Below are 17,414 nucleotides of genomic sequence, written 5' to 3'. Positions count from 1 at the left end.
CAACTATTTTACTGATAAATTAAAAAGCCCGCTAATCGGTGGTATATCGGTAACTGTAATACCGATAGTTTAGCCAATCGATTTGTTACAAGCAACCCTGAAGTGTAGAATTGTGTTCAGTGAGATATTAAAGCGCTCAATTAAAAGCCGGCAGATATGCTCCACAGTTCAGAGGACGGTGTAAGTAAACTACTATTATTATTTATTTATTAAAATCAAGCATTCAAAATTATCCATGCTTACAGTTGACAAGGAATCACATTTTCCTGTCGCCCAATGGCGATTACAGCCGTCCTATGCTGAAGGTAAGTCCCGTTCTGTTCGGCATAACTGCTGCAACTTTTCGCTGATCTCTGTTTCAATGCAGCTGTGCGAGCATTGTGTGAACCACGAAAAGAAGGTACTCCTGCTGACCCAACAACAATTCAATCTGCCTGCCACACTGAAGAAGCCGCGCTCGCTCGTCCACATGGAGCGCTGGATGAGCATCACACTGAAGGACATTGAGAGCGCACCGCGTCGCATTATTGAATTGTATGACTGCCAGCCGCGTCCTGATCTCATTATATTCGATATGTATTCGATTATCACCGAACTGCTTAGTCGTCCTGTGCTGCAGCAGTGCACAACCTCGACTCTGGTCCGGCACATAGCCAAGTGTGCCGCTGCCTTCTGCAATTATCTAGAAATGGTGCAGGCATCCAAGCAGAAGCAAAAACTAAACGCTGTCGACGCCATCATTGTCCTGCCCACCGAATCCTATCCACTGACCCAGGCGCAATTCAAGCTGCTCATCGGCCTCTACTTCAGCGACAACGAGCTCTATACAAACTTTGCCTCGCTCTCCGAACGAATTGGCCTCTCCATGGGCCTGCACTGATGCCTCAGCCCCCGACACAAATCAGCGAGTGCCTTAATTTATAATTAAGCTAAATGTTATTGTTTAATTCTTAAATACCAGCCGTATATGCTGCCAAGTTTCTCATTGTTATAATCACTAGACTTATATCAAAATTTGAGCAAATCTTTGGCCTATTGATGCCTCAAAGTATATACATATATATAAAGGCCTATTCTGAATCAATCTGATACAAAAACGCAGAAACATTTTAGTTAAGCTAAAGTTAACTTCTTTTTTTTTCTGTTACGTTTAATAAGTAAATAAATAAATATTAGGACTATAAATGTAAACAGATATTTTGAGAAATATATTTATAAAAAAAAAAGAAAAAAAAAAGTACTATAAGATATTGAATTGTTTAACATATTGAGTATGAATATATATATATATATATATTGTACTCATATATACATATACATATATATATAATATATAGCGTTGGTTTCGTCCTTAATATTGTAAGCGCAGGAATGCGAATCCGTATCCGTAGCCAAATCGCAGTCGAAAAGGAACTAATCGTTGACATTCGCATCCTCCTCCAACAACCCCACCGCATCGTCTCAGATGTAATCCAGCATCGCGCTAACTATCTCAAAGGCGTCGCGCGCTGTACTCTCAATGGCGCCGCTGGGCAACAGATAGCCGTGCACGCCATTATCCGCCAGCTGGAGTGTGTAGCTGAAGGGTATGCCGATCTCGTAGGCTGCAAAGGCATCCGCACATCCTAGGGGAAGACAGAGATTGGGCAACTATTTGGATTGACATCTTCGGTGCTCACATACCCGAACGCTGCTCAATCAAATCGTTGGCCGAGTCCACCTTGTAGCGCGCCTTGCTGCCCCTGCGTCGCAGCACATCCGTGCCCACCATCGCCACATCCAGGAAGTCATCCATGCGCTCCGAGTTGAAGGTCGAATTGGCCTTGACCGGATACGACAACACCTGGCCGTAGGCCTGCAGCGATATATACAGCTGGAAGGGCAAATGTATGTAAATAATTGCATCCAAGTTTAGACGCCCCTGATACCTTACCTTGATCTGTTTGCGATAGTCCATTAGGAAGTCAGACAGAGCTTTGGTTTCCGGCTCCGAGAAGGGCGACGGACCCGCATAGAACTCATTGCATGGCGCCTTTGAGCTGCCCCGCTTGCCCCAGTGATACAGCCAATTGCGATCTAAGTCAACGCCATAGCAAATCTTATCGCCTGGCCGCTTCTGCTGCAGCCACGTCATCGCCGAGTCGAGCAGTCCAGCGGGTGCCTTGGCCACATGCTGTGAACGGGACTTCTTCCAGAAGCGATCGTACTCATGGCTATACACATACCCGTCCGGATTCAGTACGGGCATTATATACCACGTCGTGTTGCGTATAAACTCGTGATCCTCGTCGGTTTCTAAAAAACAAGATTATTCTCTTTAATATTCGATAAATAATCGATAATAACATTTTGTCGATTTTTATCGATATCTTTTGCAGCGAATGTCGAATTTGATTGCAATTGCGATCTATTCATTTGTAGCTGATGAGTATTGATGATCTACCAATAACAGGTACCAATCGATTTTTATCGATTATAATTCCAGTGAATGGAAAAGCGACTAAACGATATACATATGGTCATCTATTAATTTTATAGTGGGTTATTTGTTTCTATATACAGCGCTATGTGCCCTAATTGCCCAAATCTTGCCTGTAGCTAAATCGATAAAAATCGATAAGTTGTCATTCATTGAACATGTAGTTAATTAACATAAAATGTATGTATATTTTTTATATATGTACATACATACATACATATGTAAGTATCTAGTCGATAATTATCGATTGTTTGTTGTATATTTTCCCCCTTTTTTTCGACAGAAAGAAATGAAAATGTTGAAAAGAAATTTTAGTAGCATATTCTGCTCGATCCAAGTGGGTATGTAGGTCAGGCAGTCAGCTCCGAGCTGATTAAACAGTTTGTATACTTTGAATCTGTCAGTGCTAGTCTTTGGGCAAAATTTGTTTTCAAAATATTCACTCGATTGGGTGCAGTCTTGGCTAGTGCCGCGCAATGTCAGGCAAGTGCCATTGCTCTGGTCCAACGTGTGGCGGGTCTGGGTCGCTACAGAATCGGCAGGGATTGCAGTCCTCGCCCTGTCCATGCAGGAAGTGCAAGGAGAAGGCGAAGGCGCTGCTGCTAAGCAAAGGCTCGAATCAAGCGGCCCAATGCAGCATTTGTAGAGTCCATGACATACAATTTTTTAGCAACGAATGGTCAGTGGATTCAGCATCGCATGCGGGGAGTAACCAAAGCGACTGCCACTGTGGTGAGCACAACTATGGGATGGGCCACGGCCAACAGTCCGACTATTTTGAATATCATCAGCCCGGCTCGAGCCATGGAGGACTGCCCGATGTCACATTTGGCGGCATGGATTACAGTCGCAAGTCGAGCGTGACCGAGGGCACGCCCCGTGTGGACATCCCGAAGAGATCCGGTTGCAGCATCAACCTCCCATTTGTCAATGTGGACCCAAGCCTAATGCACGGACGCGACACATTCGGCCTGCCCATTCATCTGCAGGGAAACGAGGGTCTGCTAAATGCCAGCGGTCGCACCGTCTGCATAGATCATACCTACTGCAGCGAAAACTGCGGACTCAATAACGATTGTGCCATGTCCTGCAAGCACTCCCGCAAGGGCATCTCCAAGGGGGTGCATGTGTGCGACAATGAGTATGTCAATGCGGCTGTGACCTTTCTGATTGAAATGCTGGGCATACTGGTGTAAGTAGTGCAACTAGTTCCGCTAATATGCCTAGAAGTCACATAAGGAACCATGTGTGAAACTAGTACACAGATGAAGACGTGGTTGGGAATGCATATTCCTGATCAGATATCTAATTGATCCATGTCCACTTCTGCATCTGCTAACCCCTCCGCTTGTCTGTCTGCCTCTACATCTGTCTGGTGGATGTGGACGTGGTTGGAAATACATATTCCTCATCAGATATCTAATTATCCACTTCTACATCTGCTAGCCCTTCCGTTTGTCTGTCTGCATATCCCTACGGCTGCTTCTACATCTGTCTGTCCATCTTTAGGTCCATCTGTCCAGGCAAATCCCAGATGTAGGCACATTAGACTGTCTATCTATCCATTCGTTTTTTTTCCATCATCCCATTCCATGCCTTTAAGATCGGATTAAACGGGACTTTTTGTTTTCGTTTTAGTTGGGATGGTCTCTTGATTACCAAAGTCTATATGATACCTTGTAATGAACAGATGATGAATATTCTCGATTTCAGAGTAGATCCTAACTCGGCCAATCAATCAATTCTAATCAATTTGTTCTGCTCGGCAGCTTCTTTGCTATCTGCACGTTCACATTTTGGATAACCCTGGGCTACTACATCGTTCAGCTGATGGTTGATCTGATTAACGCCGATCGCAACGTGCACGTGGCCATGGGCACTGTGTTCGTGCTGCTGGTATTTGCATTTGCCATAACGGTGTTCACCCACAGCCACGGATGCTGTCATGCCAAGGTGAGCGATGCCATCATGAAGGCCGGCCCATCGACCAGCTGCAAGCCGTCGCTGCTCCCCAAGAAACGAGCTCTCAGCAAATGCAGGCCAACCACTCTGCCGAAACCGCATCCTCATCCGCCGCATGCGAAGCCAAAGACCCCATGCTGCGCCCAGTCCAACAAAAAGTCCACCTGCAGCCGATCGTTCAAGCAGAGATATTCCGATTGTCAGGGCCGCAAGATCTTCGACAGATCCCGCCGGAGTGCCATCCTAACCGAAATGAAGCAGCCGCCCACATGGCTCATCTGGCTGCGCGAGAACGTCAACGGGTTCTTCTGTCGACGCTGACGGACTAACCATTCACCGCTTCCAAATTGAACGTGTCAAATTCAGAACCTAACTACAAACAATATGAATCAAGCCAATACAGCAGAAAACAATCATAAAATTGTATTTATAATTGCCTAACCGAAATTATGGTTTGATTGCGAAAGAGGTGGGAGCTATTGGAATACTTTAGATATAATAGATATGGGTAGTAATGTCTCTATTTCAATTTATGAATGTGACTAAAGGTCAAGCCTCAATTGTTTAGAATGGTAGGGATCTTAATCTAAATTTACTTATATCAGACTTGAACTAGCCTTTTGCATGATAAATGATAAAAACGTAGGCTTATCAAAGAGCTGACACTGAAGGGAGTCTAATAGTCTTTTTTGTTTCCTAAGAAAATTGAGCTTAGGGTTATCAAAGAGCAGACATCGGTTATACTTGAAGAGGGTCTGTTGGACTAACCTTGTGCAGATGATAATTGTTATTGGACATATCGACGACACGTGGAAATTACTATATTTTTAACTAGATGCATGGATACGTAGATATAATATAGAAACAGATATTATTGTTAAACTAAGGAAGTTGAGCTTGAAAGCAGACTCCCTTGGTTTATTCCATAGGTAATACATATATCATCCTACTTGGCAAATCTGTAACTTTCACATATATATGATTATATGTTCTCTCCTTTAGGACTTAGTCAAATGGAAAACCATTGATGCTTAGATAAATTTGATCTTTCTTTTGCAATCAATTTCATTGGACGATCTTTCTTCTTGATTCACAGATTTTTAGATCTTGGGCTGCTGATTTATATAGCTTAACTCTAGCCGCGCCCCTATTTACTCACTGTTCGTGCGCATCAGGCGCACCAGCTCGCTGATCATCCAGGTGGCTGTGGCGGGTCCAATCCAGGCCAAGCCGTGAGCACCGGCCTCAATGAACACCGCATTGGCTCGGCCGGAGCGATGTTTGTGCTTCAGGCGCTTGTGGCTGGATGCGGCTGCAGCCGTCGCTGCGGCGGCCACTTGCTTCGACTCGATCTTGACCACGATCAGGGGACGGCCCTCGAAGGAGCGTCCGATGTGAATCAGCTCAATCAGCTGGGTGTGACGCATGCGCAACGTCTCCAGGTAGTGCAGTATATCGTCGTACTCGTAGTACCTGTTCCAGGTCATGGGCGGTGGTGCGCTTGGCTGCTTGGTGGGTCGCCTGATCGCTGCTGGAGTCGTGTACAGATACTCCTCCTTGTGGCGCTCGTAGGCGATTGCCTTGCCCACATCAAAGATGAGCACCTCGTGGGCAATGCCCTCAAAGTTAAGCGTGCCCTGAAAGTCCACCAGCATCTTGGGCGGCACCAGGACGTCGGTGAGGCCTCTGCAGGAATGTTTTAAGAATAGCAAAAATCAACTTTGCAATCTTTGCTCTGGATCATACCTGAGACTGGGTCCCTTGAGCCACTGCAGCTTGTTGCCATCTTCGCCCTTCTTGAACTGCTCCAGTGCCCGTACCTGAGGCTCATCCTGCGGCTTCAGTCGCCATATCTGATACTTGTCGTAGCTGATGCGACGCGGCAGCTCCGGCTGAGCTGTCGTCGTGCTGGTCACACGGGTGACCAGCGCCTGCAGCAGCGGATTCTTGGTGGTGCTCGAGACAACAGCAGCACCGCCACCCGCTCCACCCGCTCCACCCGCGCCACCCGCGCCACCAGCCGTTGCATTCACAATGTGATGGGCCAGAATGCCAATCCAGTTCTGTGGATTACGCAACGGATCCACAATCGTCAGGATCGGCACTTGGGGTGTGGGTAGCGTCGTTGTCGTCGTCGATGTTGTTGTTGTTGTTGTGCTCGTTGTCGTTTTGCGGCGACGCGTCTTTGGCTTCGGCGTCGGATCAAACCAGCCGGCAAACCACTCTGCAAGTTTAGCAAGTGGAAAACCCACATCAATTTTACTGACTGACTAACTGAGCAAACGATGGATAGACAGAGAGAGAGAGATATATATATATATATGTATATATAGAGCTATTAGATATCAGACGCACTAAGCGGGCCAAAAGCATTCAAATCGTTTTCAGACTGTGCAGAAAGCGTGAATCGACCCAATGAGCACTCGCTGAGCGATCGAGCCAGAAGCTTCTGGCCGATCGTCTAGATTGCCGTTAGATCTGAGAGCAGGTCAGTGGGCCGGCTATCACCTCAATCAGCGAGGTGTGCTCAAGCAGCTTCAATACAGCCAATTATATGTAGACATATGCGAGACAATGCATTATTGTATTCATACCATATCTATTATATCTTCTTATTCAACTCTATTTCGGGGATATATGATTCCTGACGTTTGTAGTATTTAGAGTATCAGCTTTCTCCTATTGCTATGCCCATTGGAGAATTGTAAGAGTTCAGCTTTTGCAAAGAGAGCACAGACGAGCAGAGTCCATGTTCACTTTCTGTGAGTTAGGAAGTCTTTCTCCAAAAAGGTATTACACACTCTTTAAGCAGAATAAAGAACCTCTTTAATTCATTAACTTTTTCTCTACTTAACTTTATTTTTAATGATTAGTACTAAAAATATAATTAATAAATGAATTGTTAAGTGGATTTCAGTACTTTGGCTCTATTTTCAGGAATATATTCAGGAATATATTCGACAAGCATGAAGCAAAAAGAACAAAAGCAAAGTACCAAGAACAGAGAACTGAAGATCTCGTCTGATAGCAAACTAGCCTGGAACAAATCTCACCACAAAAGCTCAAGCAAGGCATTTTAATGAAGAGTACCCAAGAGTACTTGTTCTATTGGATCTATGAAATGTTATCCAAAAATATTTATAATAATAAGAAAAACATTTTAGCTAGAACATATTGAATCTGGGTACAAATATTGCATTGCAAGAGTAGCTTGAAAAATTGTTTATCTTAATCAATCAAATTATATTAATATATATTATACAATATATTCATTAATTCCCTCAATATATTATACATTCATAAATATAATCAATTGTTTTGCATGTTGTGTAGATTGATAAATTCCTTTACAATTCGGAAATTTTGTACCGCCACTAATGAAAAAAAAAATATATATATATATATATATATATATTTTGTTTATTCAAATCGAATCGAGATTAATTTAATATCGGACAATTTCAAAATTACTCTAATCGATGTATGTTTTGTAATTTAAAAGAAGGAAAATCAAATTTTTGTTGCTTATATGAAAATGAAATGTGGTTATTTCCCCAGAAGTTTCTACTTGTTGTAGCAGGCTAACCCCTTTATTTGTAAATATCTTGAAAATGCGCCCATTATCGTGCTAAACAAATGAGAAAAATGTTTTTTTTTTTTTTTTTTTTTCATTGTGACAAATAGGGAATCTTACATTGTAGCTCTAAATTATCACTATAAATGGTGCTTTTTGAAGATAATTCAAAATTAGGGGTTCGCCCACTACATAACGTAGAATTTTCTGGGGAAATGCTCATATATGTCTTTAAAGAAATAATCATTAAGATATGTAATAAGACTAAATAGAGAATATAATTAGTTTATCCAAATTTCTCTTTCTTCTAACTTTGTCCCCCCATATTTCTCAAGCCGCCCTCGTATGTATAAAGCTCCTCTATTGTCTCAGTTCTACTAAAATGCGAAATAAATAAATTTGCATAATTTCTAAACACAATTCTCATTTATTTTAGATTCACGTTGAGCTAGGAAACTTTTCAAACTGCCCTCGCCTGTTATCTACAGGCTGTCAATCAGTGTAAAGTCTCATACTTTTGCTACTCACTGTCATAGTCCGACTCCTCGCTAGAGGATTCCGTTGTGGCCTTGCCGAAGCCGAACCACGACTCCAGCCAGCCGGGTGGCTCAGTGGTTGTGGCCGGCGCTGGCGTCGGCAGAGGCAGTGACGCCACTGGCATTGCCGTGGTGCTGCCAATCTTTTTGGTGCGTCGCCTCAGTCCGAACCAGGAGCCGAACCAGCTGCTTAGCGAGCCGCCATCATCGTCATCATCATCATCGTCCTCCTCCTCTGCACTACCAGCGTCGCCTTTGCTGCTGTGCGCGCTGTGGTAGAGCGTGTAGCTGGGGTATTTCGGCTTGGTGCTGACCTCCGTGTTGTCCTCCTCGGACTGGCCGCCAAAGCCATCAAAGATGCGCGCCATCGCCACTTGGACGGGATAGAAGATCATGCGAAAGAAGCTGCCAATGCCAGTGTCGCCCTCCTCCTCCTCCTCCTCATCTTCATCATCATCATCGTTATCATTATCGTCTTTCTCCTCGTCGTAGTATTCATCGGAATTGTGACTCTCGCCAGGCGGACGTCGTCTGATGCGCTTTTTGCTCAAACTGTTCTTGGTCGAGGATTGCGTCTCCTCGCTCTCGGTCGACTCCTGCTTCTCCTCCTCGGAGCTGGTCGCGGACTCGGCTATGGCTGGCTGAGCGGTGCTGCTGGTGGTTGAGCTGCTGCTGCTGCTGCTGCTGTTATTGTTGTTGTTGTTCACTATCACACTTGGCAGCTCCTCGACCATTGCACCGAAATCCGCGCCCTCCTCCGCCGAGCTGCTGTTCTCCTGTGACGGCCTCTGCTTGCTGCTGCTGCTGCCGCTGCTGCTGCTGTGGCGCTTCACATGCGTTGCCTGCTCCCCCTGCCCCTCCTCCTCCTGCTCGAAATAGTGCTCATCGTTGTCATCATCATAATCATCGCCAGCTATGAGCTCCAGCAAATCAAAGTCATCCTCGCCGCTGCCGCCTTTCCTGCCCTTGCCCTTGCCCTTGCCCTCGGCCTTGTCGCTGCCATTGTGCCTGGCGTGCAGCAGATGCACCGCATGGGGCACCCGATAGCCACTGTCGCCCGCTGGCGAGTTCTCCTGCCGCTTGGGCGTGGCACGTTGCGGCTTCTGGACGGGCCGCCTTCCGCTCTTGCTGGAGCTGCGCCGCCGGCCGCCCCCCCGACCGCTGCTGATGGGCCGAGCGCCCGCCGAGCTGCCGGGCAGCGCATCCAGCGAGCGACGCCTCACCCGATGCGGCACTTCGATAAACCCACTGGACACCACAAAGGGCTGATCACTGAAGACGGTGCCGCCGCCTCCGATCGCTGCACTCGTGGGCCTCGGCATATGCGGCTTCTCTAGCTGCGTGGCCGTATGCCCAGCTGTGGGCGGCCGGACGCTCGTCGTCGTCCGTTTGCCCAGCACAATTAGCGGCCCGGCTGTTGTCGCGACTGAGGGCCTTTGGCCCGGCCGTCGCTTCACTGTCTTCCGCTTCTTCTTCTTGCGCCTGTTGCGCTTCGGCTTCTGCGTGCGCGGAGGCGCCGCCGTCGTCGTCGTCGTCGTCGCCGTCGGCAGCTTCAGCAGCTGATCGCTCACGCTGCCCGCCGCACCGCTGGCCACCATAATGGGCGGCGGCTTGTGCAGCAGCTTGTTGTGGCCGGCCGCTGTGCTGGCGCTCGGCGCCGTCGTCTTCTTGGGCTTCTGCAGCCGTATGATCTGCGGCCGGGCGGTGCTCGTGCGCGCCGTCGGCCTCAGGCTGGGCGTCGACAGCACCGAGTGCGCTGCGGCTCCGCCGACGGTGGCGGCCTTCAGCGAGCATTGCTGCTCGTAGCGCTGGCGCAGCGCTTCCATGTCGGCGTCATACTGCGCCTTGGTTACATAGATGTCAATGCCGTCGCTGTCGCTGCCATTGCTGGGCCAGGGCTGCGACTTGGTGTTGCGGCCCACCTCGCTAATGGCATAGACAATGCCGGTGGCGGGATTGGTAAAGAATATTGGGAAATTGCTGTTGCTGCTGCTGCTGCTGTTGCTGTTGCTGTTGCTGGTGGTGTTTTTTGTTGCTGTTGCTGCTGCTAGATTATCCGTGATCTCAATGAGTCCGCTCTGCACATGCTGCGCTGGTCCATAGACCGAGTCGGGTAGTGGCAGCCGATGTTGCTGCTGTTGCAGATGTTGCTGCTGTTGCAGATGCTGCTGATGCTGCAGATGCTGCTGCTGTTGCAGATGTTGCTGTTGCAGATGTTGCTGCTGTTGCTGCTGCTCCAAACTTGCTATCGTTTCATAGACATACGGCTGCTGCAAGCTCTGATCATCGCTGAACAGCTGAAAATCCAGCTCCTGCTGCTCCTGCTGTTGCTGCTGCTGCTGCTGCTGCTGTTGCTGCTGCTGCTGTTGCTGCTGCTGCTGCTGCTGCTGCTGTTGCTGCTGCTGCTGCAGGTGTTGCTTGTGTGGCTGCTCTGGATAGTTGTAGCGCGGCACAAAGCTCTCGCGTCGTCGCTCGCTGGCCAGCAGATCGCGCGTCCAGCTGCGTGTCTCGCGCAAGAGGCTATCGAACTCCTCGGCGCTGGGATGATAGCCAAAGTCGTATGCGGCGCACGATAGGTCCGACAAACCCGACAGACCCGACAAACTGGCCAGCAATAGGCGCAGCATTAGCAGCTTTACGACTATATGAAAGGCAGGCATTATATATGTATGTCTAGCTATTTATATAGCTTATATAAATATATATATATATATATATGCGAATATATATGTATATGTATTTATGTATAGAGGCAGCGAGGCTAACGAGGCAACTGGATTATGCTTGTCCAGAGATTCTTGGAATTAACGCGTGCGCGACCGTTTGGCTGCGAGTCTCGTTTACAAATGAACAAAACGACCCAGCCAAAGACCCAAAACCAAAACCAACAACATCCACCGACCCGCCGCCAAAAGGAGAAACTCAAATGCCCCCACATACTATGCGAGTTTCGGCTGCTTGAACGTTTGCCCGTAACGTCTGAGTGAAGATGTCGCTTACCGGAGTGCGGCGTGCGTTGTCGCCAGCGCTGCTGCTGCCGCTGCCGCTGCTGCTGCCGCTGCCGCAGCCGCTGCCTCCTCTGTCATCTCCTTCACCTTCACCTTCACCTTCTCTTTTCTCCTAGCCAATGTTCTGGCTACCTTGCCGTAGCTGTCGTCAGTTGCCCTGCGTCGAATCATCGAAGCATTGCAAATTGTCGATCTAATCATAGATGAGAATCAACAATTGCACTGCACAGTGGTGCAAAAGTGATGGCAAAAACGATACTATAAATATAAGTATATGTAAGTGTAAGTATAAGTATAAGTATTCATGTCATTATCCAAACAAAATTTGACAAATCATATTAAGCCATTACTAAAGTTGTCAAACTACTTATTAATTCTATATTATATACAGATACTTGACATGTCATAGAATATACATATATAATTAGACTAGCACTTGAGGCATTAGGGCCATCAAATCTAATATCTAATATATTGTCAGTTTATTGCCTATTCATCTAATCGGAGTGTTTTCAAGCAAGCTATTCATGCATAAATAGGGGCGTTGGCCCATTTGACGACAAAATTTGGGAGGCATCTTAAGTAATTCCTGTTATCAAATTGTTTTTGGTTTCTCTCAGCTCTAAATACAGCTCAGTAAAATGTCGGAGATTGTTTGTAAATCTATATGTATAATCAATCAGGATGTTATAACATGAAGCGAATGCAAATGCATTCAGTCAAAAGTGAATGAGTCGAGCGCAGCCAACTTAATGTTGTTACAGGTACAGCGAACTTCACTTGTCTCCATCAAGGAAAATTAGTATATAATATAATATATATATGATATTGAAACTGAACAATGTGATAAAGCAAAAATATTTAATATGTGAATAAACTCAAGTACCTCAGACTTCAGGCACTTGGATTTTTCAGTTGAAATGGAAATTGACATATGTGAACACGTAACACTGTGAGTCAAGAAACTAACCACTTAGCCTGGCCCCGCTGTTTGAGCACTTCTTTTATTAGCTGCACCAGTGGCATGGCTTGCACTTTCCGCACGGTGCTTGACGCGAACTCTACTTCATTTTATTTATTTTTCTCTCTCTCTCTCTCTCTCTCCCTCATCAGATTTTATTCGCATCCCAGAAACTTGAGTCGCGCAATAAACACCAGGCATACAGAATGACAGTTTGGGGCTTCGACTTGGGCCTCACTTGTAGGATGCCTGACCTCCAATGACCAGAGACAGGTTGGACTTGTCCGTGTCCAGCGTCGGTCGTTGCGTCGGCCCAGTTACAGCGAGCAAGCCTCAATCTCTAGCATCTGGAGTTGTCTAACTGTTATTGTTATACCCTGGACCCATTGAAAATGGGAAATCAGGGTATAATGGTTTTGTTAAAAGTATGTAACAGGCAGAAGGAGGCGTGGCAGACCCCACAAACTATATATATTCTTGATCAGGGCGACGAGCTGAGTCGATTTGGCCCTGTCCGTCTGTCTGTTTGTCCGTCCGTCCGTCCGTATGTTTGAACGCGTCGATCTCAGAAGATATAAGAGCTAGAGACTTTAAATTTTTTTTCCTAGGTCCGTGTACATCACGCGCATATCAAGTTTTTCTCCAAATATCTATAACTACTCTCGATATTTTGTTAAAAACCTTATCGAAAGCTAGTTATTTAATTATATCTCCTACAACTTTAGAGCTAGAGCTTCCAAATTTTAAATGTAGACTTATATATATTTTGTACAATTTCGATTTTTGTTAAAATTTACCCCCCCACTCCTATTTCTACCCCCTCACCCTCACCTTTTTTGTATTTCAAATACTAGAGACTTGTGCTTTGGAATACACATACATTTGAGCATTATGATTTTGTTGCACAGTTAGCAGAGCGCGTTCTAATACGTGCGTGTGTATGTATGTGTGCCGAAAAGAAGTGCACAGTGATTAGAATATCAGATTGGAGGGTTCAGGGTATCTCCTAGTCGAGCAGTCTCGACTAGAGTCTTCTTACTTGTTTTTATTTGTTGTTGCTGGTTTTTTGATTTTGTTTTTATTTTTGTTTTCTTCCAGAAGCTCTTTCACTTTCTACACAGTCATTCTGCTGTTGAAATTGCCGCCCTCGGTGTTGGCCTTTGACTTTCGCTCACAGACCCGGGGCAGAAGGTATGGCACAGGCGTGTCTCAATTTAGAAAATGCCGTTCAAGAAGTTGCTGTCGCCACACTACAACAGCAACAGCAACAACAGCAACAACAACAACAACAATAATAATAATAACTAAAAACAACAGTAAATAATAAATAGTACAACAACTATAGCCGTAAGCAACAACAAGTTTTACGCACAGCAGCAACTCGAGCGTCACTAAAAAAGCGTTTAAGACAACGGCAATATATCGCTCAAACTGTTAGAGATGGGCGCGTGCGCACTCCACAAGGCTGGCAACGACTTCACAATATCACTACTTCAGATTAGTTACAATACGCATGTATTAAAGTTTGTTGATCCTAGCTTGACAGCCCTTCAGCATACCTTCACATACCTATTAGTATATAGATTGTTATGTATAGGTCAATATGTATAGATCGATATGTATAGATCAGTATGTATGGGTAGATATGTATAGATCAATTTGTATATGTATGTATATATATGTGTAGATCGATATGTATAGATCGTTATGGTTGGATCGATATGTATGGATCAATATGTAGTATAGATCGGTATGTATAGGTAGATATGTATAGATCGATTTGTAGAGAACGTTATGGATCGATCTTTATACATCAATATGTGTAGATCGATATGTATAGATCGTAATGTTTGGATCGATATGTATAGATCAGAATGTATACTTCGGTATGTATAGATCGGGATGTTTGCGCAGATATGTATATATCGTTATGTATGGATCGATCTATGTAGATGTATGTATAGTATGTATAGATCGATATGTATGGATCGATAAGTATAGATCACTATGTAGATTGAATTGATCAATTTTCAATAGATCATCATAGATCGATCTGTATAGATCAGTATGTATAGATCGATATGTATAGATCAATATGTATAGACCAGTATATATATGTATAAGGATATAATCAGATCGATAGATCGGAGTGCATAGATCTGCATAGGTCTCCAATGCTCTACAACTAATCTAGAATGAAACAGTTTTCTTTGGCTTTATACATCGAACTATACGTATTAATTAATATTTTACTACTAGGTATAGTTTTCTTTGATAATTTGTCATACTCACATTGACTGTTTACACATCATATCCTGTCTAGTTTTCTGCTACTCTTGCTCGACTGAACCATTTGGGCTCAAGCTGAAATAGGTTTTATTCAAAAATATTCATAAATATTTATAATTAATTACTTAAAATAAGTAAACATTTACTTAAATAAAAAAAAACTAATACTTGAAAATAGAAAAAAAATAGATATCAAAATTAAGCTCGACATCGTGAGTCACGCTCCCATCATCTGCAGAGAACGAAAGCCGCAGCAGTGTGAAATGGATAGTAAGTAAGATATATAGTAAGTATATAGTTAGCATAGCGCACATATATGTATTTACGGCTGAGCAACAGTTAATAATAATATTATACATAGCAAACCATATACGATATAACAATGGCAAAAAGCAAAACATTTTAATTGCATGTTTTCTTTTCTTTTCTTTTAGACCAGCATGCCGAAGGAGGCCAACTAAGCAAACTGTGTCTTACTATATATAAACACAAGTAAATTTACTAAATATATATTATAATGGGTAAGAGCCAACATGATCAAGATTATCAAACTCAGAACTATTGTGTTAGCTAAACTTTAGCAAACTCATAATTACATATACTTGTATATATGCATGTATATTTGTGTATATTTCTGTATATCAGAGACATATGTATGTGAATTGCAAGTGAAATTGGCATTAAACCAGTCTGTAAATTGGTAAACTCTTTACCCAAAATTGTTGTTCAAAAGGCCCTCTTCAGTTGTCAAAAAGTTTGTCACACTTCCAACACAATTTTTGATCCGACTTCATTATGCTCGTTCCTGTCTAAACTTACTAAAATATTCCATAATTTTAGACGTATTATCTTATATAATTGCTGACTTCAAGATCTCAGCTTAAAGACTGCGGAAGATTCACCAGATGATAAATGTTTGATCTATCATTGCAAGATCCTCTGGTCACTCACTCATCATAGATTTGTATTCTAGTTCTGCTACTCAGCTGCATGACTGGCCACGCCCATCCTTTATACACGTGTATAGCATGGGCATGTAAGTTATATATTAATTACCTCTTTAGCGTTTCTTTATTATATTTCCATTTGTTTATTACAGAGTTGTTTTTCAAAGAGTTGCACTTAATGTCAATTTCACTTTTCACACTCAACAATAAACACGGTGTCACATGAGCTTATCGTACCACTTAATACCCTACACTTGCTTGGAGCCCAACTCAACGATTATTTATATAAGATGAATGAATTGAGTATTAGCGCTAAACAAATTGTTTAATTAGGTGTAATAGGTGTAATTAAAGACAGAACAGTGCAGTATTCATTTCGTACTTTTCCTACTCTGTAAATAGAGCTGAAAGCCAATCATGTTGATGCAAGTATCCAAAATCGTAAATAGAAATCGTAATGGAAACAAATGTTCTTTATTTGTTGTACATTAATAAGTAGCTTATATTTCTTTCAATCTCGCTCTCCCTCTTTCTCTCTCCCTTGCCCTCTATTTCTTCATTTTCTTTCTCTCTCCCTTTCTCTCTCTCTAGCTCCCATAATGTATATTCGCTTCCTCTACGACCTCCCACGAAGCCAGTCTACATCTCCTTGACTAATTATGTCGCTTTTCTTATTGTCTCACCCTTCCCCCTTCTTTCTTTTTCCTATCTGTTTCTATCACTGTCGTTTCACTGTGTCTCTCTTTTATTATCTCGTTATAATTGTCTCTCTGTTTAACTTATTTTTCTATATTTTATTCTGCAGCCGGTTGCACCTCATTTGTTTTTCAATCAGAGACTGTCTCTGTCTCTCTCAGGCTTCTCTCAGTCTCTCACTCTCACTTTCACTCTCTCTGTCTCTCTCTCTCTCTCTAGTCTCTAGTCTCTCTAGTATGTATCTCTCTCTCTTTCTCCCTCTCTGTTTGTCTGTCTCTCTTTCTGTCTGTCTCCTTTTCTCCCTACTTCTCTCTCTACTGCACTCTCTCTATCTCCCTATCTCTCTCTCCCTCACTCTCTATCTCACTCTTTCTCTCTCTCTCTCTCTCTCTCACTCTATTAAGTCACTCACTAATGTCACTTCTTGCCCCTCCCTCTCTCTTGCACACCTATAATTCTCTCAGTCTCTCTCGCTCACATTCTCTCATCTACCTCTTTTTTGTTGTCTCACAATCCTAGTCTTCATCTCTTTCCCATGGCCTCTCACTGTGGCCCTTCCTCTCCCACTTCCCCTTTCTCCTCCTCTCTCCTTTCCCTGCCTTCGTCATATTAATGACGTAAGTCTATTGCTAAGACAATCCAGAAATAGATCTTTCCTAGTTCTCCATGTTAGCCTTAGCCTCTTCTGTGGACAGCTCAAGGTCACGTACAGTGTTACCTCCGGCAACACGGACGGCGCTCAAAGAGATGCGCCAATTTGTCTCTCTCTTCACTCTCAATTAAAATATGAACTATGCTCATGAACGTCGACAGTCTTAAATGCCATTGTCACAAACAACAACAACAATACACGTACATATATAGTAATATTTATATACATATTTGTATGTGTGTGTGTGTGCATGTGTATGTTTGTGCATCGCCAAATAGCCGGGATCTTAATTCTTCAAAAGACAGGCGGC

At 44.0% G+C, this 17,414-nt stretch overlaps 3 protein-coding genes and 1 long non-coding RNA gene across 6 annotated transcripts; 3 read left to right on the top strand and 1 right to left on the bottom strand.

Moving 5' to 3' along the window:
• Positions 1-53: 53 nt before the first annotated feature.
• LOC6584605 lies at positions 54-1,191 on the top strand. The gene is made up of 3 exons (XM_002010213.4): positions 54-180; positions 246-305; positions 368-1,191. Exons 1-3 carry the CDS (start codon positions 157-159, stop codon positions 878-880), a joined length of 597 nt encoding a protein of 198 aa, XP_002010249.1. The 5' UTR covers positions 54-156; the 3' UTR covers positions 881-1,191.
• On the bottom strand, positions 1,185-11,235 carry LOC6584603. The gene is made up of 6 exons (XM_044007050.1): positions 8,544-11,235; positions 6,188-6,665; positions 5,601-6,127; positions 1,934-2,295; positions 1,684-1,873; positions 1,185-1,625 (listed from the first exon to the last, which is right to left on the bottom strand). Exons 1-6 carry the CDS (start codon positions 11,209-11,211, stop codon positions 1,462-1,464), a joined length of 4,389 nt encoding a protein of 1,462 aa, XP_043862985.1. The 5' UTR covers positions 11,212-11,235; the 3' UTR covers positions 1,185-1,461.
• Positions 2,816-4,888, top strand: LOC6584604. Its single transcript, XM_002010212.4, has 2 exons — positions 2,816-3,671; positions 4,249-4,888. The coding sequence occupies exons 1-2, from the start codon at positions 2,956-2,958 to the stop codon at positions 4,760-4,762; spliced, it is 1,230 nt and encodes a 409-aa protein (XP_002010248.1). The 5' UTR covers positions 2,816-2,955; the 3' UTR covers positions 4,763-4,888.
• Positions 11,236-12,228: 993 nt separating the features above from the next.
• Positions 12,229-16,562, top strand: LOC116804519. 3 transcript variants are annotated; one of them, XR_004364504.2, is made up of 5 exons: positions 12,229-12,511; positions 12,673-12,945; positions 13,619-15,079; positions 15,249-15,845; positions 15,909-16,562. It is a non-coding gene; the product is annotated as an uncharacterized LOC116804519 (long non-coding RNA). The 3 variants fall into 3 exon arrangements; XR_006356579.1 differs by having other exon boundaries at positions 12,231-12,511; positions 15,249-16,562; XR_006356580.1 differs by having other exon boundaries at positions 12,231-12,511; positions 15,244-16,562.
• The last annotated feature ends 852 nt before the right edge of the window (positions 16,563-17,414 follow it).

The sequence above is a fragment of the Drosophila mojavensis genome, unplaced genomic scaffold (assembly GCF_018153725.1).
Source record: "Drosophila mojavensis isolate 15081-1352.22 unplaced genomic scaffold, ASM1815372v1 contig_136, whole genome shotgun sequence".
Taxonomy (NCBI): domain Eukaryota; kingdom Metazoa; phylum Arthropoda; class Insecta; order Diptera; family Drosophilidae; genus Drosophila; species Drosophila mojavensis.
Note: the sequence above shows the minus strand (reverse complement) of the source record. Positions and strands in the feature narration are given on the sequence as shown.